At 42.5% G+C, this 27,862-nt stretch overlaps 1 protein-coding gene across 1 annotated transcript in view; it reads left to right on the forward strand.

The window, feature by feature from the left end:
• The window catches only part of LOC143283433 (protein O-mannosyl-transferase TMTC2-like), a 232,707-nt gene extending 224,351 nt beyond the window's left edge, over positions 1-8,356 (forward strand). Inside the window, exons 11-13 of the mRNA XM_076589670.1 lie at positions 2,530-2,644; positions 4,812-4,875; positions 8,022-8,356. Of these exons, the coding sequence (XP_076445785.1) occupies positions 2,530-2,644; positions 4,812-4,875; positions 8,022-8,204 (362 nt within the window). The 3' untranslated portion in view covers positions 8,205-8,356. The remainder of the gene's footprint in view (positions 1-2,529; positions 2,645-4,811; positions 4,876-8,021) is intronic.
• Positions 8,357-27,862: the final 19,506 nt, after the last annotated feature.

Consider the following 27,862-nt stretch of genomic DNA (forward strand, 5'->3'; position numbering starts at 1 on the left):
AGTGTTGTTAGCACCATGTGACATCATCACCAGTGTTGTTGTTGCTGTGAGTGTTGTTAGCACCATGTGACATCATCACCAGTGGTGTTGTTGTTGCTGTGAGTGTTGTTAGCACCATGTGACATCATCATCAGTGTTGTTGTTGTTGTTGTTGTGAGTGTTGTTAGCACCATGTGACATCATCACCAGTGTTGTTGTTGTTGCTGTGAGTGTTGTTAGCACCATGTGACATCATCAGTGTTGTTGTTGTTGCTGTGAGTGTTGTTAGCACCATGTGACATCATCAGTGTTGTTGTTGTTGCTGTGAGTGTTGTTAGCACCATGTGACATCATCAGTGTTGTTGGTGTGAGTGTTGTTAGCACCATGTGACATCATCAGTGTTGTTGGTGTGAGTGTTGTTAGCACCATGTGACATCATCACCAGTGTTGTTGTTGCTGTGAGTGTTGTTAGCACCATGTGACATCATCACCAGTGTTGTTGTTGCTGTGAGTGTTGTTAGCACCATGTGACATCATCACCAGTGTTGTTGTTGTTGCTGTGAGTGTTGTTAGCACCATGTGACATCATCATCAGTGTTGTTGTTGTTGCTGTGAGTGTTGTTAGCACCATGTGACATCATCACCAGTGTTGTTGTTGTTGCTGTGAGTGTTGTTAGCACCATGTGACATCATCACCAGTGGTGTTGTTGTTGCTGTGAGTGTTGTTAGCACCATGTGACATCATCAGTGTTGTTGTTGTTGCTGTGAGTGTTGTTAGCACCATGTGACATCATCATCAGTGGTGTTGTTGTTGTTGCTGTGAGTGTTGTTAGCACCATGTGACATCATCACCAGTGGTGTTGTTGCTGTGAGTGTTGTTAGCACCATGTGACATCATCACCAGTGGTGTTGTTGTTGCTGTGAGTGTTGTTAGCACCATGTGACATCATCGCCAGTGTTGTTGTTGTTGTGAGTGTTGTTAGCACCATGTGACATCATCATCAGTGTTGTTGTTGTTGCTGTGAGTGTTGTTAGCACCATGTGACATCATCATCAGTGTTGTTGTTGCTGTGAGTGTTGTTAGCACCATGTGACATCATCATCAGTGTTGTTGTTGTTACTGTGAGTGTTGTTAGCACCATGTGACATCATCACCAGTGTTGTTGTTGTTGCTGTGAGTGTTGTTAGCACCATGTGACATCATCACCAGTGGTGTTGTTGTTGCTGTGAGTGTTGTTAGTACCATGTGACATCATCATCAGTGTTGTTGTTGTTGCTGTGAGTGTTGTTAGCACCATGTGACATCATCACCAGTGGTGTTGTTGCTGCTGTGAGTGTTGTTAGCACCATGTGACATCATCACCAGTGTTGTTGTTGCTGTGAGTGTTGTTAGCACCATGTGACATCATCATCAGTGTTGTTGTTGTTGCTGTGAGTGTTGTTAGCACCATGTGACATCATCACCAGTGTTGTTGTTGTTGCTGTGAGTGTTGTTAGCACCATGTGGCATCATCGTCAGTGTTGTTGTTGCTGTGAGTGTTGTTAGCACCATGTGACATCATCATCAGTGTTGTTGTTGCTGTGAGTGTTGTTAGCACCATGTGACGTCATCACCAGTGGTGGTGTTGCTGTGAGTGTTGTTAGCACCATGTGACATCATCACCAGTGTTGTTGTTGCTGTGAGTGTTGTTAGCACCATGTGACATCATCACCAGTGTTGTTGTTGTTGCTGTGAGTGTTGTTAGCACCATGTGACATCATCACCAGTGTTGTTGTTGTTGCTGTGAGTGTTGTTAGCACCATGTGACATCATCACCAGTGTTGTTGTTGCTGTGAGTGTTGTTAGCACCATGTGACATCATCACCAGTGTTGTTGTTGTTGCTGTGAGTGTTGTTAGCACCATGTGACATCATCATCAGTGTTGTTGTTGTTGCTGTGAGTGTTGGTAGCACCATGTGACATCATCACCAGTGTTGTTGCTGTTGCTGTGAGTGTTGTTGGCACCATGTGACATCATCATCAGTGTTGTTGCTGTTGCTGTGAGTGTTGTTAGCACCATGTGACATCATCATCAGTGTTGTTGCTGTTGCTGTGAGTGTTGTTAACACCATGTGACATCATCACCAGTGTTGGTGCTGTTGCTGTGAGTGTTGTTAGCACCATGTGACATCATCATCAGTGTTGTTGTTGCTGTGAGTGTTGTTAGCACCATGTGACATCATCGTCAGTGTTGTTGTTGCTGTGAGTGTTGTTAGCACCATGTGACATCATCACCAGTGTTGTTGTTGTTGTTGCTGTGAGTGTTGTTAGCACCATGTGACATCATCACCAGTGGTGTTGTTGCTGCTGTGAGTGTTGTTAGCACCATGTGATATCATTACCAGTGTTGTTGTTGCTGTGAGTGTTGTTAGCACCATGTGACATCATCAGTGTTGTTGTTGCTGTGAGTGTTGTTAGCACCATGTGACATCATCATCAGTGTTGTTGTTGCTGTGAGTGTTGTTAGCACCATGTGACGTCATCACCAGTCGTGTTGTTGCTATGACAGCCCAGCTGTTGTCCACACGGGGGAAGCATCAGGAGGCTGCGGAGATGTTCCACACAGCTCTCCGCAAGAAACCCCACGACTTCGACATCATCTTCAGCGCCGCCAATGCCTTCAGGTTGGTACTGCATGATGTGTGTAAAAGATGAATGTTTCACTGCCCCCAGGTGTCACACAAAATAAACGTCTTGCCTTGCCTGCCTTTCCTGCCTTGTCTTGTCTTGCCTTGCCATGCCTCGTCTCGTCTCGTCTTGTCTTGTCTTGTCTTGTCTTGTCTTGTCTTGTCTTGTCTTGCCTTGTCTTGTCTTGCCTTGCCTTGCCTTGCCATGCCATGTGGTGGACATACAGAGACCTTTTTTTTTTTTTTTTATCTGTACTCAGTATCAGCTTCTCAAATGGCGTCACTCCGTTCGGGCAAATCCATATTGATACACGTCGCACCATGTGTGCTAGGCAGATGGTCGGACTTCTTAGTTTAATTCACTTTCGGTTTGTCAAAGAGGCGTCACTCTGTTGGAGCAAATCCTTATTGATAATACGCCACAGTACATCTGCATAGGCAAATGCCTGACCAGCAGCATCACCCAACACGTTTAACTCACTCAGTACGACCAGTCCTCTCTTCTCCTCCACACAGACCCCTCGGATGTGCAGTGGGTGTCTGAATGACCCAACCTTTAGCTTCCGTCGTCAGAATTGTGGTATTCTTTGTCAACATTCACCTCCTCAGTATAAGAGCCTTCCGCTTGCAATATTTTGATGATGGTAACTGGGGTGGAACGCTGTTAACGTCATATCTTTCGCCGTTCGTATGGAGAGAGTTAATCAGGTCTTTAGTGATGCATGTATTATTTTTCTTCTGTGCCAATCAGACTGGACTTCTGCAGAATGCTGCCAAAGGACAACCCTTTTGCCGTATAGGTGGGGGGGGGGGGGGGGTTGTTTGTTGTTTTTTTTTTCTTTTTTTTCAGTGCGCCGAGTGTGTGCTGCACACGGGACCTCGGTTTATCGTCTCGTTCGAATGACTAGACGTTCAGTATGATTTTCCAGTCACAGTGGGGGAAGGGGGGGAAAGCGGGAATCGAACATAGACCCTCACGGACACTGTATTGGCCGATGAGTGTCTTTAACCATTCTGCCATCTTCCTCCTAATTTTTCCCTTATTTTCATTAATACATGTTTCTACTAGCGCAGTAGCTGAGTGGTTAAAGCGTTGGACTTTCAGTCTGAGAGTCCCGGGTTCCAGTCTCGGTAACGGCGCCTGGTGGGTAAAGGGTGGAGATTTTTTTCCTATCTCCCAGGTCAGCATATATATGTGCAGACCTGCTAGTGCCTGCACCCCCTTCATGTGTATACACACGCAGGATATCAAATTAAAGATACTGTAATCTATGCCAGCATTCGGTGGGTCATGAAAACAAGAACATACCCAACATGCATACCCCCGAAAACGGAGTATGGCTGCCTACATGGTAGGGTAAATAAAGAAAGTGATCATAAACGTAAAATGTTACATGTCTGAGTGTGCATGCGTGCGTGACTTAAACCTGACTGAATGACACCAGAAACGAATGATCAGCGCCCAGTGGCAGCCATCAGTGGGCTCTACCCAGTCGGGTAGGAAGTGTTGTGCAGTTGGCCCTGTGTTTGTTACGCGCTTAGAGCTTGGTCTTCGTCCCAAGATAAGCGCGATATAAGTATCCATATCATCATCATCATCATTTTTGTCATATCATACTGTTGTTCAGAGCCAGAAGGTGTACGTGTGTGAGAGAGAATTATGCTTGGTATCTGAAAGGACAGGCACTGTGACTTATTTACTCATGATATATTGGTTGATTACTGTTGATTCTGTTGTTTTATTCGTTGTTGACAACAGGACTTCAGAGTTTTATTTCGGTACATGGATACCATCGTCCTTCTCGAGCTTTTGTTAGCCCTTTCACCGCCATTCAATTTGGAGTGCAAAATTCACTTGTGCTATGAACACAGTAAATATGGCGTCTAAGAATAGCTGGGGATTCCCCCTGCGATGTATAGAAAAAAATGGCCTATCCTACCACCGAACGTTAAGAGCAGTAAGTTCATGGATAACAGACCAATGAATGGTCACCTTTCTGTGACATGTGTCCTCTACCTAGCTTGTGCATGAATGCGAGTTTGGCGGTGAAAGGGTTAAAAACATATCAAAATATTGACAATTTGTAGACCAGTGGTAAAAATTCACATTCATAGTTAATTTAATCATTTTGTTATTGTATTGTTGTTGTTTTTTCCCCCACAGACAAATTGGTGAAAAAGACACAGCGGAGCACCTGTACCGCCGGGCGGCAGAACTGAGGCCCAAGGTTTGTGTCTCTTCCGTCCGTTGTTCTGACCTTATCTGGTTGCCTCTTCTTTCTTCTTCTTCTTCTTCTTCTGCGTTCGTGGGCTGCAACTCCCTCGTTCACTTGCATGTACACGAGTGGGCTTTTACGTGCATGACTATTTTTACCCCGCCATGTAGGCAGCCATACTCCGCTTTCAGGGGTGTGCATGCTGGGTATGTTCTTGTTTCCATAACCCACCGAATGCTGACATGGATTACAGGATCTTTAACGTGCATATTAGATCTTCTGCATGCATTTACACACGAAGGGGGTTTAGGCACTAAGCAGGTCTGCACATATGTTGACCTGGGAGATGGTAAAAATCTCCACCCTTTACCCACCAGGCACCATCACCGTGATTCGAACCCGGGACCCTCAGATTGAAAGTCCAACGCTTTAACCACTCGGCTATTGTGCCCGTCTTCTTTCTTCTCTCTCTCTCTCTGTCTTCATCTGCATGATGAGATTCTGAGAAGGGAATTTTTCACAGAGGCACAGAATTTACAGACATTATGTGAGAGAGCCACCATGATTGGAGCGAACGGTGAGAGTGATTTTGCAGGCATTGTATAAAATGTGGGTGTAATAGTTTCCGTTTCAGTAGCTCAAGGAGGCGTCACTGTGTTCGGACAAATCCATATACGCTACACCACATCTGCCAAGCAGATGCCTGACCAGCAGCCTAACCCAACACGCTTAGTCAGGCCTTGAGAAAAAAAAAAGAAAAAAGAAGGGTGAATAAATAATAGATAAATACATAGAAAAATTACTACTACTAATAATAATAATATGTATAAGGCGCAAAACATAATGAAACAAAATAGAACAGAAAATAAACATACTTGGAGTCAAATAAACTAAAGCTCGACCATCCATTTTCCAAGTTCATGGAAACAAAAGCATTCTTTTCATTTTTTTTTTTTCCTTTTTGGTGTGTAATACACCATGAGGATGTGTGTGTGTACATGTGACCAAGCGTAGCTTTGCATTGGTATGTATTTTTGTGTGCACACATGCTTATGCCTCTCTCTCTCTCTCTCTCTCTCTCTCTCTCTCTCTCTCTCTCTCTCTCTCTGTGTGTGTGCGAGTGTGCATGTGTGTGCGCATATGGTTGGTTTATAATACAAATGCCAACCACAAAGTAGATGGATGTCTTGCATATTGAAGAAACCTGCATGGAACAACTGGCCATACCTACACAGCACTATGCGCAAGAACAAGAGTACCTATGTATCTATATAAGTACATTCATACTTTCAGCGTCAATAATTGGAAAAGAAAAAAAAACGTGTTTTTTTTATGTATGTTGACCATTCATCCGAAAAACGATTGTTAAAAATATCAATAAAATATACAAACAAAAACTGAATAAACAGATGAAAAAATGAAAAGTAATGAATGTATAATTGTAGACTGATAGACAGGCAGATAGACAGACAGACAGAAAGACCGATGAATAAATAAAAACAAATAGATGATCATAGGAACAGATAAAGGAACAAGAGACAACGAGCGAGAACAGTGCTGAGTTGGAAGACACTGGGAATAAGAAGAAAAGAAGACCGTTCGTTTATTTAGTTATAGTCTGTTCATCTACAATGATGATATTAGACTGAAAATAAATGATATTATTATTATTATTTGGATTATTATCATTCCTGTCATGATGATGATTGTTCGACATTTCAGTATATTCGAATGAAAAGGGGGGCGGTTTAGGTGGGGGGTCGGGAGAGGGGATTGGGGGGGGGGGGACTAAGAAAAGAAAAATACAACATTGACAACAACAACAACGAGGAAACGATACTGACAATGACAATAACAACAGCTCCTTTCTGTAGCGCCATGCACGTGCACTGTGTTACCGGCAGTGGCTGATGGTGATGGTCATAGTCACGGTAACAGCTGCATTCTGCAGCGCCTCTAACTAACCATGCACGTGCACTGTGTTACCGGCAGTGGCTGATGGTGATGGTCATAGTCACGGTAACAGCTGCATTCTGCAGCGCCTCTAACTAACCATGCACGTGCACTGTGTTACCGGCTGTGGCTGATGGTGATGGTCATAGTCATGGTAACAGCTGCATTCTGCAGCGCCTCTAACTAACTAACCATGCACGTGCACTGTGTTACCAGCTGTGGCTGATGGTGATGGTCATAGTCACGGTAACAGCTGCATTCTGCAGCGCCTCTAACTAACCATGCACGTGCACTGTGTTAGCGGCTGTGGCTGATGGTGATGGTCATAGTCATGGTAACAGCTGCATTCTGCAGTGCCTCTAACTAACCATGCACGTGCACTGTGTTACCGGCTGTGGCTGATGGTGATGGTCATAGTCACGGTAACAGCTGCATTCTGCAGTGCCTCTAACTAACCTTGCACGTGCACTGTGTTACCGGCTGTGGCTGATGGTGATGGTCATAGTCATGGTAACAGCTGCATTCTGCAGTGCCTCTAACTAACTAACCATGCACGTGCACTGTGTTACCGGCTGTGGCTGATGGTGATGGTCATAGTCATGGTAACAGCTGCATTCTGCAGCGCCTCTAACTAACTAACCATGCACGTGCACTGTGTTACCGGCTGTGGCTGATGGTGATGGTCATAGTCACGGTAACAGCTGCATTCTGCAGTGCCTCTAACTAACCATGCACGTGCACTGTGTTACCGGCTGTGGCTGATGGTGATGGTCATAGTCATGGTAACAGCTGCATTCTGCAGTGCCTCTAACTAACCATGCACGTGCACTGTGTTACCGGCTGTGGCTGATGGTGATGGTCATAGTCATGGTAACAGCTGCATTCTGCAGCGCCTCTAACTAACCATGCACGTGCACTGTGTTACCAGCTGTGGCTGATGGTGATGGTCATAGTCATGGTAACAGCTGCATTCTGCAGCGCCTCTAACTAACTAACCATGCACGTGCACTGTGTTACCGGCTGTGGCTGATGGTGATGGTCATAGTCACGGTAACAGCTGCATTCTGCAGCGCCTCTAACTAACTAACCATGCACGTGCACTGTGTTAGCGGCTGTGGCTGATGGTGATGGTCATAGTCACGGTAACAGCTGCATTCTGCAGCGCCTCTAACTAACCATGCACGTGCACTGTGTTACCCCGGCAGGAGCCGACAACGCACATGAACCTGGGCGCCATGCTGCACATGAACGGCAAGCTGAGTGAGGCGGAGAGCAGCTACCTGATGGCCCTGACCCTCAAGCCGGACGACGCCATCACCAGGGACAACCTGCTCAAGCTCCGCAACCTCATGGCCTCCTCCAGCAAGGACCCTCCTGCCACCAGATGAGCGCCACTTGGAGGGGAGGGGGTGGTTGTTGTGTGTGCGTCTGTGTGTCTGTGTGTGTGTGTGTGTGTGTGGCGAGGACTCTGTGTATGTGTGTGACTGTGTGTGAGACTTTGTGACAGTGTGTGTGTGTGTTGTTGTTGTTGTTGTGTGTGTGTGTTTGTGTGTGTGTGTGTGTATGTGGCGAGGATTCTGTGTATGCATATGCCTTTGTGACTGTGTGTGAGACTTTGTGACAGTGTGTGTGTGTGTGTGTGGTGGTGGTGGTGTTGTTGTTGTTGTTGTTGTTGTTGTGTGTGTGTGTGTGTGTGTGTGTGTGTGTGTGTGGCTAGGACTCTGTGACTATGTGTGAGACTTTGTGACAGTGTGTGTGACTTTGACTGTGTCTGAGACTTTGTGACAGTGTGTGTGTGTGTGTGTGTGGCTAGGACTCTGTGACTATGTGTGAGACTTTGTGACAGTGTGTGAGACTTTGTGACAGTGTGTGTCTGTGTCTGTGTGTGTGTATGTGTATGTGTGACTAGGACTCTCTGTGTATATATGTGTGTCTTTGTGGCAGTGTGCGTGTGTGTGTGTGTAGAAAATGGCTTGGTAAGGGTGATGGGAAGAAAGTGCAGGTGGTGAGGAAGAACTACAGCCTATGTTACATTTGTTGTCTTTTTTATGGGATTTTTGTTTCCTCTTCAGACTTATTTTCAGAACTGATATTTATTATCGGAATCAGAGCAACTCTTTTGGACTGTCTTTACAAAATGTCTAAAATGGTTTTAAGTATCACCCAACTTGCCCAGGTGCAACCGCAGAGTTTTTTTGTTTTGTTTTTTATCTTTGTGGCTGGGCAGCGGTAAAGCCTGTAAGAGATGTATTCTGTCTTCAAAGTGAAAACTATCTGTCAGCATTGCACATCTGGGGGAAGAAGTGAGAATCTTGATGCATTAGATTAGTCTGCGTTGGCTGTTCTCATAAAGCTGTTGCTTGTCCATTTGTTCAGTCTTGCTTAAAGGTTTTAACTTAAAAAACTTATAAGTTCCCGTCATGTTTTTTAAAGAATACATGATAATGTTTTGTTTTCTTTTATTTGAGCTTTATCTACACACTAGTTTTATGTATGCTCAAGGCTGAAAATTAAAAAATCAACCATGTATTTTTTGGTCGTTCGAATACGCCATGGTTAGAGGACGGTCGGTGTATCGTGATTTGGACTGTGCTATGATTTATTTACCTTTGATTTATTTACCTACTTATTTACGGGATAATTTAAGCTGCGCAAAAGTGTGATGTCATTCTTCAACTAAGATCTGAAAAAAGCGGTGTTCAGGATTCGATCATGTGTTTTTGAATTTTATCAGTGGATTTTTTTAATCTGAGAACTCAGAAGAATCTGTTGTGTTTATGATGAATAAGACGGCGTCTCGCATTACACAGTAAACCAGTCTCTCTTCTCAATACTTTGCATATCAGCAAACTCTTTATCAGATACTTTATTGGTTCTTTCAGCTGATCAAACTGCTTTGTCCACAAGGCGGAAGAGCAATGACAGATGATTGTTTTCTTTCTAGTTGTTCCAAGAGACAATGACAGATGATGCTTTTTTGGTTGTTCCAAGAGACAATGACAGATTATGCTTTTTTGTTCCGAGTGAGTGAAGCAGTTGTGAGGTGTGTGGGGGGTTTTTTTGTTGTTTTTTTCTGGGGTTTTGTTGGTTTTTTGTTTTCTCTTTGTTGTGTCTGTGTGAACCTCTGTTTGATAAACTGGGGAGGAGGTTGTTAGATGAATTTGACAGAAGGTTTATATAACTTGACTTGAAAGTTTATCCTTTTTTTTCTGCACCATGGCTATGCTTCCATTATTTGTTGAATCTTGATTTCTGCTGTTTTTTGTTTTTGATTTTTCTTTTTCTTTTTTTATCAGATGACAGTCTGTCTGAAATGTTGAACAGATTTTTTTCTGTACTATGTTTTCCTTATAGCTGGGATCGAAAAAGGCGGATTACTTATTATTTCAAGATCAAAAACAGCGGATTACTTGTATTATTTTATTATCAAAAACAGCGGATTACGTATTATTTAATGATCGAAAACAGCAGATTACTTGTTATTACTCAGTGATCGTAAAGAGCGGATTATTTGTATTACTTCATGTCGATAACAGCAGGTTATTATTTCATGTCAAAAACAGCAGGTTACTTATTATTTCAGTATTTCATGATCGAAAACAGCCTATTGCTTTTTATTTTATGATCGAAAACAGCGGATTACTTGTTAGTATTTCATGATCGAAAACAGCCTATTGCTTTTTATTTTATGATCGAAAACAGCGGATTACTTGTTATTATTTCATGATCGAAAACAGCGGATTACTTGTTATTATTTCATAATCGAAAACAGCGGATTACTTGTTACTCCATGATTGAAAACAGCGGATTTCTTGTTATTATTTCATGATTGAAAACAGCGGATTATTTGTTATACATTTCTTCAGGATTAAAAAAAAAAGGGGATTATTTGTAATTTATTACTTTAGGATCGAAAACAGTGGATAATTTGTTATTGTTTCAGGATCGAAGACAGTGGATTTCTTGTTATTACTTTACTGAAATATTTTGATGTACATTGAACAGTGTATCACATATCATCGAAAAGGTCCCACACGTTATGTGTGTGTATGTGAGTGTGTGGGAGCATGAATGCATGCGTGGTAGTCTGCATCGTTTGCCAGCATGGCGTTTTCCATTGTTTGTGAGTGATTCGTCGGAAACTGGGATCACATGTGTCGATAAAAAGTTTTGAAAAACCTTGCGCTTAAGTGGAAATGACCCATTCAACCTCTCGGTAAACATGTGCAAGGGTGGGAAACACCCAGCAAGATATTCTCAGTAAGCGTTTACTGCATTTTTTTGTTGTTTATTTCACCTGTTTTTAAGCCCGATGAGTAATACAGGCTTGTTAACTATGTCCTGACTGCATATATTCCAGTGCGATTTTATTATTGTTTGTTTTATGTCTGCTCTTTCATTTCCTGTGTAATTTGGATTATGATTGGTGATAGAGGTTTTGTTTGACCATTTCGTGTTTTAAACACTTTTTAGCAGGTATTTCTAACATGACTGCTTGCTTCCAGTTGAAAAAAAAAAGAACATAATCATAGGGGTGTCCACAACTTTACAATGAGTGACTTTCACCTTTCAAACATAATGGATGATATAGAGCTCTAATGCCGTTGTAATCAGGTCATCAAAATGAATGGGACATATAACGTTTTAATTGGTTTGTTTTATTTCAGCACATCTTTGTGGTTTCTTATCAAAGGACAAATTGTCTGTGAGCAGTTTTGCTCTTTAAAGAACGATTTGAAATGAATGCAAAGCCAACAGAAACCCTTTCTTTTAGATTTGAAAAAAAAAAGTAGAATCAAAATGTGAATGTTCTGTTCGGTTTAGAGTGAAGTAAAGATATTGTTCTGGATACACCGTGTTGACAGTCAAAATGAAGACGCGAAAACAATTTCTGATGTTTTGAAACTAAACAGGCAATTGTGGTCTGAGCTTTTTTGTCATCATTATCATTCAGAATGATTGAGTAAAACAACTGATCAAACGATGTTTGGTAGATAAAAATTCATGTATGCTTTTTCTTTTCTTTTTTTTTTATCTTCCTTTTTTTAATTGCGCATGTGAATGTTACATTTCAACCTTGGTACAATATACAATGAGGAACACATATTGTCAGTTGTGATATTAAAAGCTGATCTGAAGGAAACTGACTTTTCCTTTCAATGGAAAGAGCTCTCTCCCAAGTATCTTGAAATCCATCTCATTGTCCAGGTCTGTAGAGGTGGACGTTCTTCAAGTCCCATTACCAACTGGCTCTTTGTCAAAGGGTCAGTTCAGCCAGTGCATTTCCAATACAGATAAAACATTCAGTGTCCCAGCATAATTAAAAAAAAAATGGTAAGAAAAGAGCCTGTAAATCAAATCTTTTTTTTTTTGTCAGAGTATACAGTCTAATCATTTTTTTTTCTTTTTCAACCTGTGTTTCTAGCTCATGATTGGAAAAAAAAAAAAAAAAAGATTTTTAGCAGATAAGTTGTTATACAAAGTTGAGTGCTGTCCGTTGTAACAGCAATGTGTCTATTTAAAGGGATAATTTGTGTATGTTGTCATTATTATTATGAGCATTTTTTAAGGTGCTTTCTAACCATCGATGAAGGGCTCTAGTATTCGTGAAATTATTCGCTAACTGTGTATGTTGCTCTGTGTGTGTGTGTGTGTGTGTGTGTGATACAGAAAGAGTGAATACAGTGACTGCGCTTGTCACAGGTATGTGTGTACTGCCCATGAAAAAAATGTTGACTTGTGTCCTGATGTTGACCTACTTGCAGACACACTTTCGACCTTGGTTGTGATCTCAACTCAATGTTTTGCTGAAACAAAACACATATCAGTGTGTCTGTTGGAGACAAATTGAGTCATGTTTATATATATACATATATCCTGTGCATGAAATAACTATTGTTGCGGATTTACCATGTTTAACTGTACCCCGTCTTATAGTTTTTCCCCACTGCTTCGCATTCTTTCAGCCTGGTTTTTTTAGTTTTGACCTCACCGCTGGAGCCTCTTCTACCTGATTCCAGGGAAGTTGATTAGTTTGGGACCGACGCCACAGTGATCTGCCTTTGTGCGCGCCACAGTTTTACAAGACTCTGCTTCATTTCCCGACACAGGGGCCTGTAACACCAAGTGCACACTGACATGCTGCACCATCATCACACAAGCCGACCCATCCAGAGTAGCGCTATTTTGTCAGAGAAACACGTAAGAATCAATGGCCATTGCGGATTTCACGTTCGTGGATCGCGTGTTACGAAACATGATAAATTTAATTTTAGAATAAGAATGGGGGCACATTTTTTTCACAGGTGTACTAATCTTACAGTGGGAGGGCAGGGTGGGCATTTGTAAAATAATAAATAATGTGTTCCTAGAACTTTCAGTTCGTTTCTGATTGATATATCCTCTGTTTCTTATGGTACGATATTGGGGGGGAGGCATTTGTTGTGCAGCATCAGACACACAGGTTCAGTTCAGTTGCCCCAAGTGGGGAAGTGTCGCCGTGTTGGGACAAATCCATGTATGCTACACCACATCTGCCAAGCAGATGACTGACCAGCAGTGTTATGCAAGGCGCTTAGTCAGACCTTGAGGGAAAATAAAGTACGATAAAATAGATAAATAAAAAATTATAAATAAATAAAACGAAATAGAATAAAGATGATATGAATAATAATAATGATAATACTGAAAACAAATAGTAAACAGGTAAATAGATAAAAGTGATAAATGGATGAGACAAAATAAAGATAATTTGAATAATAATAATGATAAAGGAAAATAATACTGACAGCCACAAACCATGAAACAAAATAGAATGATGTGAATAATGATATGATGATGATAATGATGCTGATAAAAATGATAGCCTAACCTAAACCAAGCCACATCCCACAGTATAACTTGCACTGGTGTGTACCATCCAAACAATCAGTGTGGATGGTTCACAAGACTTTTTTGTTTCTTTTTTTTTAAATTTCTTTTTTCTTCAGAAAATGAAAACCTCACATTACCCTTCTCTGCTGTGAGGGAGAGGAGGTGAATTTGTATTGACAATGGTTTTCTATTTTGGTCTGAAAACAGCATTGATTTTATTTTATTTTTTTCATGAAAAGAGCATGGTTATATATATTTTTTTATAGCTGTATCTGTGTGCGCGGGCTTGAAATTTGCTGTCTGAATTTTATTTTTTTTACACGGACAAATCTGTATCACACAATAACGAATTTTAATAAAGGATGTTGGACCTTCATATTCAAGCATGCTGTAGAGAGAGACAACTGGATATTATTTTGTTTGTTAATTTGTTTTTTGTTGTTCTTTTGGGGGGATTTTTTTTTTTTTTTTTTTTGTTATTATTGGGGGGTTTTTCAGACGAAGTTTATCTGTATTGTATAACTGCCAGCCAGGAAATATATGTATTTTTTTATTGGCATGTTCAGTTTCATGTGTGATGTCACTTAAACACATGCCAATGTTTCTGTTGCAGTTGGTACAGGCATGAATGTGCATAGTCTGCAAGAAATTGAATGTGATCCTGTTTGTATTTTATTGTTGTCGGCAGTTACTGTTAGGTGGCAGTCTGTTTTGCTTTGAAGTAGTAGTACACAGTTGTTTGTGGGAGCACCCTGCTTTATAAAGGTAACTACCAGAAAGATGGGTGTGGAATCAGGGGGACTCGCTAAGTGCAAATTATTTTTTTTCTTTTTGCCCCACTGAAGTGCAAACTCATTTATTTCATTGTATATTGTACACTAGTTTACACTTTTAACTTTTTTTTTTTTTGCTTTGCATGTATGATTTCATTCTTTCTTTTTTTTTCCAGGTATTCTTGTTTATTTGATGTGCATTTTATTTACAATGTTGAAGCAATCTTGATTTCACGTTATTTGCTTGGTAACGGAGCCTCAGTTTGAAACCAAATGACTGCCACTTCCTACTTGTTTCAGTTGACTGAATGATGGTACAGGGGAACAGTGTTGCTCTGCTGGCAAGAATACCAACTGTGCTGAAGACACTAGGGACAGTTCTTCCTTTCCCAGAGAAATATTTTCCGTTGCATACTTTCTGTTCATAAGACCGCTATCTTTCCGCGTGGAAGATTCTGTTCATGAGTGTTGTAACTGAAGCAATATGCTAAAAACGAACTAAAGCAGTTTTGTGCATGTACACATCTTAGAACGGTCTGGTAATGCCTGTATTTGGTATTGCACTTGTTGTCACCTGACTGGGCAGATACAATTGACTATAGATGTGATTGACCCCCTTTTTTAAAAAATATTTAACTGTTGAAAACAGCAGAGTATACTATATCTTCTTTTTTTCTATTTTTAAACATCATTTGTGATACATTTTGTACACCAAGACAACGCCAAGGGTCACGTCCTACAATGCTGTTGTTTTCCCTCAAGTACTAGTAATTAAAATATTTCTTCTTGATTTTTTGTTCATGTTGTTGGATTTCGTTCTGATTGTTGTTAGATGATTTGGGTTTTTGTTGTTGTTTGCTTTTGGAGCAGGGGAATTTTTGTTAATGTCAGTCTATTCAATCTTCTGCAGTGTGTTCCAAAACTGTCACCAGCAGTCCACAATGTTTCTGGAGTCTTTGGCTCAAACTTGGAAGGGAAGCAATCTAATGTTTCACCCATATGGTCATAATCAAAGAGTAGCTTCCCTTGTGCTCTCTCAGCACACTGACGATTGCTTCAGGTCAGCATATGAGGGAGTGAACATGAAAATGCGTGGCATGATGTTTTGAATTTTGGAACCAAAAACTCAGTCCTCTTCTGCTGGACTTCAGTTGGGAATCCAACATTTCCCTTTTTCAGTGCCTCGAACTGGTCCCCCCAGTGGGGCGTCGGGGGTTCTTTGGGTATAGACCGCATCCTCTCCTCTGGAAATACTGTGCTAAAAATTGTCTATTGATTTCTTTATTTCTGCCTTTTTTTCCTTCACTGTTGTCTCCTTTTTCTGCCTTCCCAGTCCATTCCCCTTTCTTTTCCAAGTTAGCCTTAACACTTTTTTCTCTTTTCTACGGTCTATGATGCACTACTATTCATGCTGTTTTGCTCTGGCAATTAGGTAATGAGATTGTAAATGCTGGGTTAGGCACTAGCTGTCCATTCTGCAGTGTCATTTACCTATGTGGCCTTTTTGTGTGTTTTGTTTTGTTTTGTTTTGTTTGGCTTTGAAGTATTGTTGTTTGGGGTTGTTGGGGTTTTTTAGGGGTTTTTTTTTGTTTGTTTTTTGTTCTTTTAACGATTTTTGTAATCCGGAGATGATAAATTAAGCGGAAGGGCTGACATCCTCAGCATGGCCTAGTCTTATTCATAAACCTAAGGAGCTGAATGGTTAATATAATGTCATAAACTGTGTCTTGTAGGTTTATTTTAATGATTTCTTTCATGTATGTAGCAGTTTTGCTTTTAACGCGGTTGGATATTTGTGTAGTTTGGTAGTCATTATACAGCCCTGTGTGGTGGGCTGGACTGTATGCAACAACAATGATGATAATGATGATGATAATAACAGAAAGAAGAGTGACACGTCTTGTTGGGTTGTATGACAGTCATGCCCCACACTGACCCTCACCACAGCACAGGAGGAAACTGCTGTCCTGACTGTCAGGGCTAGAATTTGATTATAGGGGAGGGTGTCTGGCCCAAGAGACGGCAGTGAGATAGTTACCTAAAGGCCAACAAGCCCCCAAGGCTGCAGCACTAAGAGCCAGTGCAATCTTGCCTCCAAGTTGGAGAGTTGTAGTCCTTCACAAAAGACGAAGCTGTAAATGAATTCCATATGTGATGGGGGGAAAAAAAAGACCAAAAAGCATTGATCATACAGTTCTCACTTTGATGTAGCCCCAACCGTAGGCTTTTGTCAATTTCTGATGAAAGCCAAGCATTTAGCCATAGTGTTAGTTGGCCAAAATTATCATGTGATTATTTTCTCTTTACCATCTTGTGCACAAAGCCATGCCCCTGAGACAGAGTCAAGCTGGTGACTAGTTTTGGAACAAACCGTGCAGAGGATGGATTGGGGTTTGTTTGTTTTTTTGGTGGTTTTTGTTGCAGTAAATGTTGGGGGGTTTTTTTTGTTGTTTTTTTCTTTTGGTTGGTTGGTTGGTTTTTTGCTTTTCTTGAACTGGATAGAATCAGTGAACGTAATACGATTTATTTTTTTCTGATTTGTTATTTTCAGCCGTGAACCTTTGTGGTCAGCTGAGCTAAGAACAGTATGTATAAATGTATGAATTTACTACCTGGCTTGAAATATTTGTCCTTGAAAGTTTACATGATATGCCAATGTTATTTTGGGCATGAGACAAAAGAGTAAGGGGAGTGGTGTACGTTTTCACAGAGAATGTCCTCGCAACTTACTACTTTGATTTTATTGTATTTTTGTTGGGGTTTTTTTTTTTTTTCTTTTTTCATTTTGTGTGTATAACAATTGTCCTGAAACTGGTTTGCAGCTTTGTGAACAGTGGTGCTCACGTCTTTTTTTCTTTCTTTTTGAACCAGGTTTCTCTCTCAAAGTGGTGTTATGATGTGTGCGCGCCGATTATTTCTATCGTTCACATATACAGTGATTTATTCCTAGGACGGCACAGTTTGGCTGAAGATGGTTTTCTGTGCCTCGGTTGTCAGCAAAATGTTAACATAACGTTTTTCTTTGACTCAGAAAGGTGTATAAGGGTTTCCTATATATTGTCCCAAGTTGAGACACAAGATGTTTTTTATTTCTTTGATTCTCAACCATTAAGTGGAATGAAAACAGTCCAGTGATGTGAGAGGAGAGTTTTCTGAGAGAATGGCTCTCTGTGTATATTTGTCTCCGTGTTCCTTTTGTTTTCACCGTTCAACCTTTTATTTCTGATTATCAGAGCCGCTTAGTTCTATCTTTTTTATATCATATTTTCACTGTTAATTCTCTTGACCCAGAGACATTGCTGCATGTTACTTGTTTTGCACTTTCTCTTTTCTCTCATAGTTGAGCTGTATACCTTGTAACACTGCTAACTTTGTTTTTCATGTGCAACAGTTTTATTGGGTTGAAGGACAAGTACATGGTATGTTTACAAGTATGTCTGAATATATGCTACAAGTTTCCCTTCACATTAGTGTCTTTGAGAAAATATGTACATACAGAACAGATCTCTATGCCAACTGATGTAAATGTTGCATTTCCTTGTTGTGTATGTGCTTGTATAGCAGTAGTGTGGTTGACTTGAATAGTTTATCACTTCTGAAGTGCCTTGAAGAGAGCTGTGTGTGCTATGTGCGCTTCTTGTGGGTATTTCATGGCGACAAAATGACAAGTCGACAAAACGATGAGTCAAAGTGATGTGTACCCAGAGGTCGTCGAATGTATATACATGCCCACGTATGCATGTATATGATTCAAACTGTTTATCTTGTCATGTGTGTACATGTTCTCAAAGTGACGTGCAGTAAAGGTGATGGTTAATATTGTTGGCCTTTCAGAAACAATGTAGGAGATTGTGGGTACTGGGTGGGGGTTCTGATTTGGGGAAAGGGGAGAGGAGACAATTTTGGCTTCAATTCAGTTTGGATTGTGTGTATTTAGACTATGCGACCAGGGTGTGAAGCTCTTTTTTTTTTTTTTTTTACTTTGGTTACATTCATTTTCTGCAGCATAGTTTTTATGCAAGGGTTTACAGATGTGTGAATGCACATACACACCTGTAATGATTATTTAATGCACTGTTCACTGTCGTGTTATTTTTCTTTGGTGGGACCAAGAGACCTGGTTGGAAAGAAAACAACAGATGAAAACCAGTGTATGGTTAACTGGATGAAAACCAGTGTATGGTTAACTGGAAGATATATCTGCACGGCTATGGAAAGGGGGGGTGGGGAGAATTATGCTCATATATGTGTGTGTGTTTCACAAACATTCCAAAATACCGTCTCATGTGTTTTCTGTTGTGTACGTGTTATTTTCGATAGGTGGACACACTTGTTGTGTGGGTCTGTGTGTTAGTGTTGGGTATGTGTGTTGGTGTTGTTACTGTTCGTTGGCTGTGTTGGTATTAGGTATGGTTTGCAGGCCGGCTTTTGTGGGCGATGTTTCGTCGCTTGCAGAACGAGTTTTCGGTCATATGACGTCATGGGCAGCTCACCACCACAACTGGCTTTGAGTTTGCACTGCCTTTGTTCTGACAACTTTTCGGCAGAGTTTATAAATGGATCAGTTCCAATTCGTAATGGTAGAAATGTAACCAGAAGCGCGCTCAAAGGAAACGCAGAAGAGTAAAACAAATAATGGGTGTAATTATTAAACTACATGTCCTGTAAACATGCAAAAAACGGTCACCGAAATTGTTCCAAAATCCTTTCGTGAGAGCAGCGATTTCCACGACGAAATTTTAACCTTACGGTGATCTGAGAAAGGAGGCAGGCATGCCCAGTGTTCTCGCTGAAAATAACTGGAGAATCCACGGAGAGCAGACGAAAGTGAGTCGGCAAACCCTCCCTGTTGTTGCTGTTCGTTCAGTGTGTTGCTATTGTTACTGTTGTTTCTGTGGTTCCAAGTTAAAGCAAGGTGCTGGAGACGACAGGGGGGGACCGCTGATGAATCGCAAGTTGACAGTCAGATCCTCCAGGGTGTGTGGGTATCACACGTGTGTTCAGCAAGGTTTGTTACATCATCTCTCCCTCCGTCTCTGTGTTTTCTCTCCATACTTTCATTATATGCGCTCGTTTGTCTGACTCGGCTGTTCGCCTCACTGCCCCGCTCCCCCTTCTCTCCACTGGGAGAAATGTCTTACATTGTTGATTTTGCCATTTTATATATTAATTTGTCAGATATCTCTGTGTTTCCTTACCTCTGTGGTGATGATAATGATCATCAAACCCCATCATTTCAGGTGTTGAGGTGATGGTCACATCCCGTTTCCCTGTCCATCTCTCTCTGTCATATCCTGTCCGTCTTCCAGCCCCAGTCATTTTACATAATCCAGGAATACTTTGGGGGTGGTTGTTTTTTTTTGTGTGTGTGTCCATGTGGGCTTGATGCTTTATATTTCCACCTACGCTTTTTTTGCTTTCTTTTATCAGATTGCACGAAAAGAAATGGAGTTCATTTGCTGGCCCTTTTCTTCCCATTTTTTGTGGATGCCTTTTGAAGGGAGCAGTCACGTCGTTTTTGTTGTCCTCTATATAAGTCCCTTGTGATACAGTGCAAAGCGTTGCGTGGTACCCTCTGTGGGGCGTTGTGGAAGTAGCCTGTTGAATGTGAACAGTGTTGTGTTGTAAGGGACGGGAATGGTACCATTTGCAAGTGCAGACTTTCGACTAATGTAGGGGAAATTCTGAAGTTTCGACGGCTTTGGGGAAATTTCTTTTGTTTTGACTAATGTATGAGGAAATTCTTCGTTTCGACTAATTTAGGGGAAGTCCTTTCAAAAAATGTTTTTTCGGAAGTCTGAAAAAGGTGCTGATCATTTGTTCTGTCAGCTGAAACCACCCACAACATGTAACGTTTGCATCTCTTTCAGTTCAAAGGTGAGCAGATCGTGTTTGGTTTTTGTTATTTCACCAGAGAAATTAATTATATGAATTACATTTAGAAACAGCTTAAGTTTTTGTTCTCCAGAGAGGATGCTTGCTCAAAACTGGCACCAATGTAAAAATGAGTACAATTGAATCAGAGCATGGAGATGTATATTTTGGTTCCTTTTTTTGGCCAACAGACTTTTACTTGTAGAATTTATGATGGCTTTTGCTGAGCGCTGTAGCAACCATAGTCTCCCCACGCCCCCCCCCCCTTCCCCCACGCCCCCACCCCTCCCCAACCCCAAAAGAAAAAAAACAAAAAAATAGGATGTCTACAGCTTGTTCTCTGACAAGATCAGGGGGTGGGGGTGGCAAGATCATGGTGTTTTATCCAAAAAGATTTTTGTGTCCGTCCTATGTTTTCAACGTCCCCCCCACAAAGCAGCGAGTGGTGAGAATTTCTTTTACTCTGATGCCCAGTATTCTTGCGCTTTCTCAGATGAACTGCTGTCATATGGGAAATATCAGAGGGGTGGGTGGGGTTTGACTTGTATCTGGACTGGGCAGGTTGGGACCAGTTACAAAAACACTGTAGGTAATATTCAACCCTTGAGCACAACACGGCATACAGCAAAAGTCATCAGTGATTCTGGTAGGGTAAAAGAGGTTTTCACTTTAAGTGACATCTGTTGCCTGTGACAATGTCTGGGTGGGGACTCAGAATCTGTTTTTCTGTGTTCAGTACAATGTATTGGGATTGTGTTGGAATGAAACTATCTCCAAAGGAAAAGAAATGTATGAACGTCCAGATAATTTTTGCCTTGTGTGTTTATGTGCGCGTGCGTGCACACGTGCAAAGGATTTTCTCCCTGAACTCCCAGCACTTCACACCTTTACAATGTCTCCCTAAACACCGACACCTTTACAATGTCTCCCTAAACTCCGAGCACTTCACACCTTTACAATGTCTCCCTAAACACCGACACCTTTACAATGTCTCCCTAAACTCCGAGCACTTCACACCTTTACAATGTCTCCCTAAACTCCCAGCACTTCACACCTTTACAATGTCTCCCTAAACACCGACACCTTTACAATGTCTCCCTAAACTCCGAGCACTTCACACCTTTACAATGTCTCCCTAAACTCCGAGCACTTCACACCTTTACAGTGTCTCCCTAAACACCGACACCTTTACAATGTCTCCCTGAACTCCCAGCACTTCACACCTTTACAATGTCTCCCTAAACTCCGAGCACTTCACACCTTTACAATGTCTCCCTAAACTCCAAGCACTTCACACCTTTACAATGTCTCCCTAAACTCCAAGCACTTCACACCTTTACAATGTCTCCCTAAACTCCAAGCACTTCACACCTTTACAATGTCTCCCTAAACTCCAAGCACTTCACACCTTTACAATGTCTCCCTAAACTCCGAGCACTTCACACCTTTACAATGTCTCCCTAAACTCCCAGCACTTCACACCTTTACAATGTCTCCCTAAACTCCGAGCACTTCACACCTTTACAATGTCTCCCTAAACTCCGAGCACTTCACACCTTTACAATGTCTCCCTAAACACCGACACCTTTACAATGTCTCCCTAAACTCCCAGCACTTCACACCTTTACAATGTCTCCCTAAACTCCCAGCACTTCACACCTTTACAATGTCTCCCTAAACTCCCAGCACTTCACACCTTTACAATGTCTCCCTAAACTCCAAGCACTTCACACCTTTACAATGTCTCCCTAAACTCCAGCACTTCACACCTTTACAATGTCTCCCTAAACTCCAGCACTTCACACCTTTACAATGTCTCCCTAAACTCCCAGCACTTCACACCTTTACAATGTCTCCCTAAACTCCCAGCACTTCACACCTTTACAATGTCTCCCTGAACTCCCAGCACTTCACACCTTTACAATGCCTCCCTGAACTCCCAGCACTTAACACCTTTACAATGTCTCCCTGAACTCCCAGCACTTCACACCTTTACAATGCCTCCCTAAACTCCCAGCACTTCACACCTTTACAATGTCTCCCTGAACTCCCAGCACTTCACACCTTTACAATGCCTCCCTAAACTCCCAGCACTTCACACCTTTACAGTGTCTCCCTGAACTCCCAGCACTTCACACCTTTACAATGCCTCCCTAAACTCCCAGCACTTCACACCTTTACAGTGTCTCCCTGAACTCCCAGCACTTCACACCTTTACAATGCCTCCCTAAACTCCCAGCACTTCACACCTTTACAGTGTCTCCCTAAACTCCAAGCACTTCACACCTTTACAATGCCTCCCTAAACTCCAAGCACTTCACACCTTTACAATGCCTCCCTAAACTCCAAGCACTTCACACCTTTACAATGTCTCCCTAAACTCCAAGCACTTCACACCTTTACAATGTCTCCCTAAACTCCAAGCACTTCACACCTTTACAATGTCTCCCTAAACTCCAAGCACTTCACACCTTTACAATGTCTCCCTAAACTCCAAGCACTTCACACCTTTACAATGTCTCCCTAAACTCCAAGCACTTCACACCTTTACAATGTCTCCCTAAACTCCAAGCACTTAACACCTTTACAATGTCTCCCTAAACTCCAAGCACTTCACACCTTTACAATGTCTCCCTAAACTCCAAGCACTTCACACCTTTACAATGCCTCCCTAAACTCCAAGCACTTCACACCTTTACAATGTCTCCCTAAACTCCAAGCACTTCACACCTTTACAATGTCTCCCTAAACTCCAAGCACTTCACACCTTTACAATGTCTCCCTAAACTCCAAGCACTTCACACCTTTACAATGTCTCCCTGAACTCCAAGCACTTAACACCTTTACAATATCTCCCTAAACTCCAAGCACTTAACACCTTTACAATGTCTCCCTGAACTCCAAGCACTTCACACCTTTACAGTGTCTCCCTAAACTCCGAGCACTTAACACCTTTACAATGTCTCCCTAAATTCCTAGCACTTAACACCTTTACAATGTCTCCCTGAACTTTATTCTAATATCATCATCTTAGATGAACTGACTATAAATAAATAATCCCTGAACTCCAAGCACTTAACACCTTTACAATGTCTCCCTGAACTCCAAGCACTTCACACCTTTACAGTGTCTCCCTGAACTCCGAGCTCTTCACACCTTTACAATGTCAAGGCCAACAGCGGAGACGGCAGGTTCATGCTCGTCTTCACCTCCAACCTTCTTCACTCTGTGTATGTGGTTGGTTGGGAGTGGGGGCGACCTGTCGGCTGGCGCCATGAAGGTGGTTGGTGGGGAGTGTTGGCGGCCTGTTGGCTAGCGCCATGAAGATCAACTGGTTCAGGGCTGGGGTCTTGCTTGTGGTGTTCCAGGGGGTTACTACTGGCTGGCGGGTTTTGGGAGGGGGAGGGGGGGGTCCGTTTGATGTTCAGTGGGGAGGCTACAGTGTACTGTTGGCATTTTGTTTTGACACTTGTGGTGAACTTTGTCCGTGTTCCACTTCAGCAGCACTTTCGATCCCTTCGGTCTGTCTCCCGCGGCCGATTCCTTTCTTTTCTCTGTGTCTCGTTCTGCACACACCAGTTGCCGGTCTTCAGTGTCCCCGCATTCCGTGTGTTGGTCTGTCACCAGTGAGCAGCTCTGGCGTGTTTCGGACTGACGTAAGTCCAAGGGCAAGAAGAAGGCAATCAACACATCACCCCGCGAGGGTTAGATGACTTCAGTCAGAGGCAGTCCAGCCTCGCTTCCAATAAGAGGGAAGTGACGGGTGGACTTTGGTAACTACTTACCCTAACTCCCAGAGCGTCTGGAGACAGGGTGGAAACTTACCCTAACCACCTAAACGTCTGGAAACAGGGTGGACATTTACCCTAACCACCTAAACGTCTGGAAACAGGGTGGACATTTACCCTAACCACCTAAGCGTCTGGAAACAGGGTGTACATTTACCCTAACCACCTAAGCGGCTGGAAACAGGGTGGACATTACCCTAACTACCTAAGCGGCTGGAAACAGGATGGACATTTACCCTAACTACCTAAGCGGCTGGAAACAGGGTGGACATTTACCCTAACCACCTAAGCGTCTGGAAACAGGGTGTACATTTACCCTAACCACCTAAGCGTTTGGAAACAGGGTGGACATTACCCTAACTACCTAAGCGTCTGGAAACAGGGTGCAGTAGGCCTGTCGATCCCTCAAACCTCAGCAGGGGAGAGTCACGTGTCCACGGATTCTGTTCTCTCTGTTGTTTGCAGTGTACCACAGGCATCGTGGTCCGTCCCCAACACACACCACGGTTCACAGTCTGGCTGGCCGTCACCTCGCCCATCGCTGACTGAGGAGGGGGGCTCGGCATGGGATCGATCAAATCCACCCCTGGACTGTCACCTTTTATGCCACCAGCTGGCTGGGTGTGCAGCTAACTCGGAAGGACCTTCCGGTTGGTCGGCCCTTGGAGTTTCCCCGAGAAGCACGACCAGCAAAGATTCGGACACTCTATACTGCCCACCCTAGGCACGATACCCCGCTGCTATGAATATCTAATGTTTATACCCCGCTGCTGTGAATATCTACCGCTTATACCCCGCTGCTGTGAATATCTACCACTTATACCCCACTGCTGTGAATATCAACTGTTTATACCCCGCTGCTATGAATGTCTACCACTTATACCCCGCTGCTGTGAATATCTACCCTTTCATGGCCCTGCTGGAATGAAAAAGGACGCTAGGCCTGACCTGTGGGCAGTCCAAATGTGCTGGTGGCCTGGAGACTGCCAGCCCATTGGCCGCCCCCAGCAGTCTGTACAGAGATAAGGGATCCTATCCATATCCGTTCCACAAGGCATGGTGTGACTCTGTACAGAAGGGATCCTATCCACACAGAAGGGATCCTATCCATATCCGCTCCACAATGCATGGCGGGACTCTGTACAGAAGGGATCCTATCTATATCCGCTCCACAATGCATGGTGGGACTGTACAGAAGGGATCCTAACCACACAGAAGGGATCCTATCTATATCCGCTCCACAAGGCATGGTGGGACTGTACAGAAGGGATCCTATCCACACAGAAGGGATCCTATCCACACAGAAGGGATCCTATCCATATCCGGTCCACAAGGCATGGCGGGACTCTGTACAGAAGGGATCCTATCCACACAGAAGGGATCCTATCTATATCCGCTCCACAAGGCATGGTGGGACTGTACAGATTGGATCCTATCCACATCCGCTCCACAAGACATGGTGGGACTCTGTACTGAAGGGATCCTATCCACATCCGCCACACAAGGCATGGTAGGAGCTGGAGACATCCAGTGATGGGCGTGGATGTATGTGGCCGCGACAGAGGCTGCGCTGATTCCTGGCAGCTGGACGTCAGTCTGTCCTCAGGGGCTGTGTGGCCCCCTCCCCCTCCCTGTTCTGTGTGCCTTGGGACAGAGTCACCTTTGTCCGGACAGAACACGTGGACGCCGTCACCAACAGGGGTCAGTGAGGGGGTAGGGGTGGGGGCTTTACAAAAGGCCGGTCAACAAGTGACTGACCTAGCACACCCACAAGTCAGGTGCTCGCTGGTTGGCATTCCAAGACAGGGTGTGCCAGGGCACACACAGCAACAGCGTGGCTTCCAGCGGGCAATTCGAGTGTCCAGTTTGAGACGGGGAGAGAAGAAAGGAGCGGGTCGCTGATGATGAAAGGCCGTAGATCGAAAGAACTGCAGTAGTGGACAAAGGAAAGCGAGCCACAAACTTGATGACGAAATGCCAAGCGCATGCAGAGAATGAAGAAGGCGAGTCAGAGCATTAACCCTGTGTTGCCCAGTCCGCTGTTGGCCTTAGAAAATGCACCACTCTGAAACGAGTCAGAGCATTAACCCTGTGTCGCCCAGTCCGCTGTTGGCCTTAGAAAATGCACCACTCTGAAACGAGTCAGAGCATTAACCCTGTGTCGCCCAGTCCGCTGTTGGCCTTAGGAAATGCACCACTCTGAAACGAGTCAGAGCATTAACCCTGTGTCGCCCAGTCCGCTGTTGGCCTTAGAAAATGCACCACTCTGAAACGAGTCAGAGCATTAACCCTGTGTCGCCCAGTCCGCTGTTGGCCTTAGGAAATGCACCACTCTGAAACGAGTCAGAGCATTAACCCTGTGTCGCCCAGTCCGCTGTTGGCCTTAGGAAATGCACCACTCTGACACAGTAAGTTTTCTTGCCGAATAGGGAGCACACAGGGAATTCTACTGATCTCCGACACGAGCCTTGAAGATGTGTGACTGTGCTGTTCACATTGAAATGAAATGATCTCTGACAGTGAAAACAAAACATATCCATAAAGGGGGAAAATTCAAGTTAAAACATTTATTTGAAACTGTTTATCTTCACTATGCAGCATGCAATACATCAATATACAAATATAAAATGACGTGCAAAGTCACACACTGTTGATATGCTGATAGAAAATATATTGTTGTCATGAACATTGAAAATGAAGAGCGTGACTTGCAAGATACAACGAAACTGGGTAACTATACGACGATTCATATTTTCTTTTTTACAGTTCCAAATGATTTGTTATCCAGAACACGCCATCTTGATGTAAGACGGCCGAGAGTGATGCAAGGAATCCAAGTGAAAACGAACAGTGCTTACCACCATTATGTGCCCGTTTGGAGGCTCCGTTCCTCTTTCTCAAATCTCTCCTTCAATTTTTTTTTTTTACTGTAAATACTAAGCATAGTACAATATATTATCCTTTTTTATAAAGTAGCCAAATTTTTAATATCCTGTAATTTAGGTTATATCTTTGTGGATGATCTCAGGATCTTTAGATCGCTGAAAAATCATCTCATCCATAAAATTATCTGATAGCCGTTATCTAACAGTGAATTTCTTATGTGCCTGGGCACAGATAATTAGCCAATCTTGAGCCGTAAAAAAAAAAAGCTTTTTTCCCCATTCTTTTACCTTTAACTCCGTATGGCACTGAAACTGCAGCAAGTGTTAACTGAAAACACGAATACAATCTAATTTCACAAACGAAACTGTTTAAAGAAAAAAAAATCTGTTAAAAAATGGAAAACTCTCCACGGAGGGAGGAAAAAAAAAACAACCACCACGCTGTCAAAAAGAAAAAAAAGAAAAAAACCAGCAAAAAACAAAATAACAAGAACTACCCCAGGAGAAAAACGCTTTCAATTTAAAATCGAAAACGAAAACTTAGCAAAGCTTCAACCTAAAAACAAAATCGTCCACACAGAAAAATGAATGAAAACAAGAAATGAAACCTCTCCATACAGAAAAAAACACACAAAAATCCCCACAGTGAAAAAGAACACAAAAAAACTTTAAAAACCAAATAGGAAACATTTTAAAAAACCTGTTACAAAGTACTTAAAGTATAAGCCTTGGTAAAATCACGAAGGATTGTCCGCAGTGAAAAAGCTTTTTAAACGAAACACGAAACCTTTTCATATATATATATATATATGATAATAATAAATAATACTAATAGAAAGCTGTTATAAAGAAC

Source organism: Babylonia areolata, chromosome 6 (assembly GCF_041734735.1).
Source record: "Babylonia areolata isolate BAREFJ2019XMU chromosome 6, ASM4173473v1, whole genome shotgun sequence".
Classification (NCBI taxonomy): Eukaryota; Metazoa; Mollusca; class Gastropoda; order Neogastropoda; family Buccinidae; genus Babylonia; species Babylonia areolata.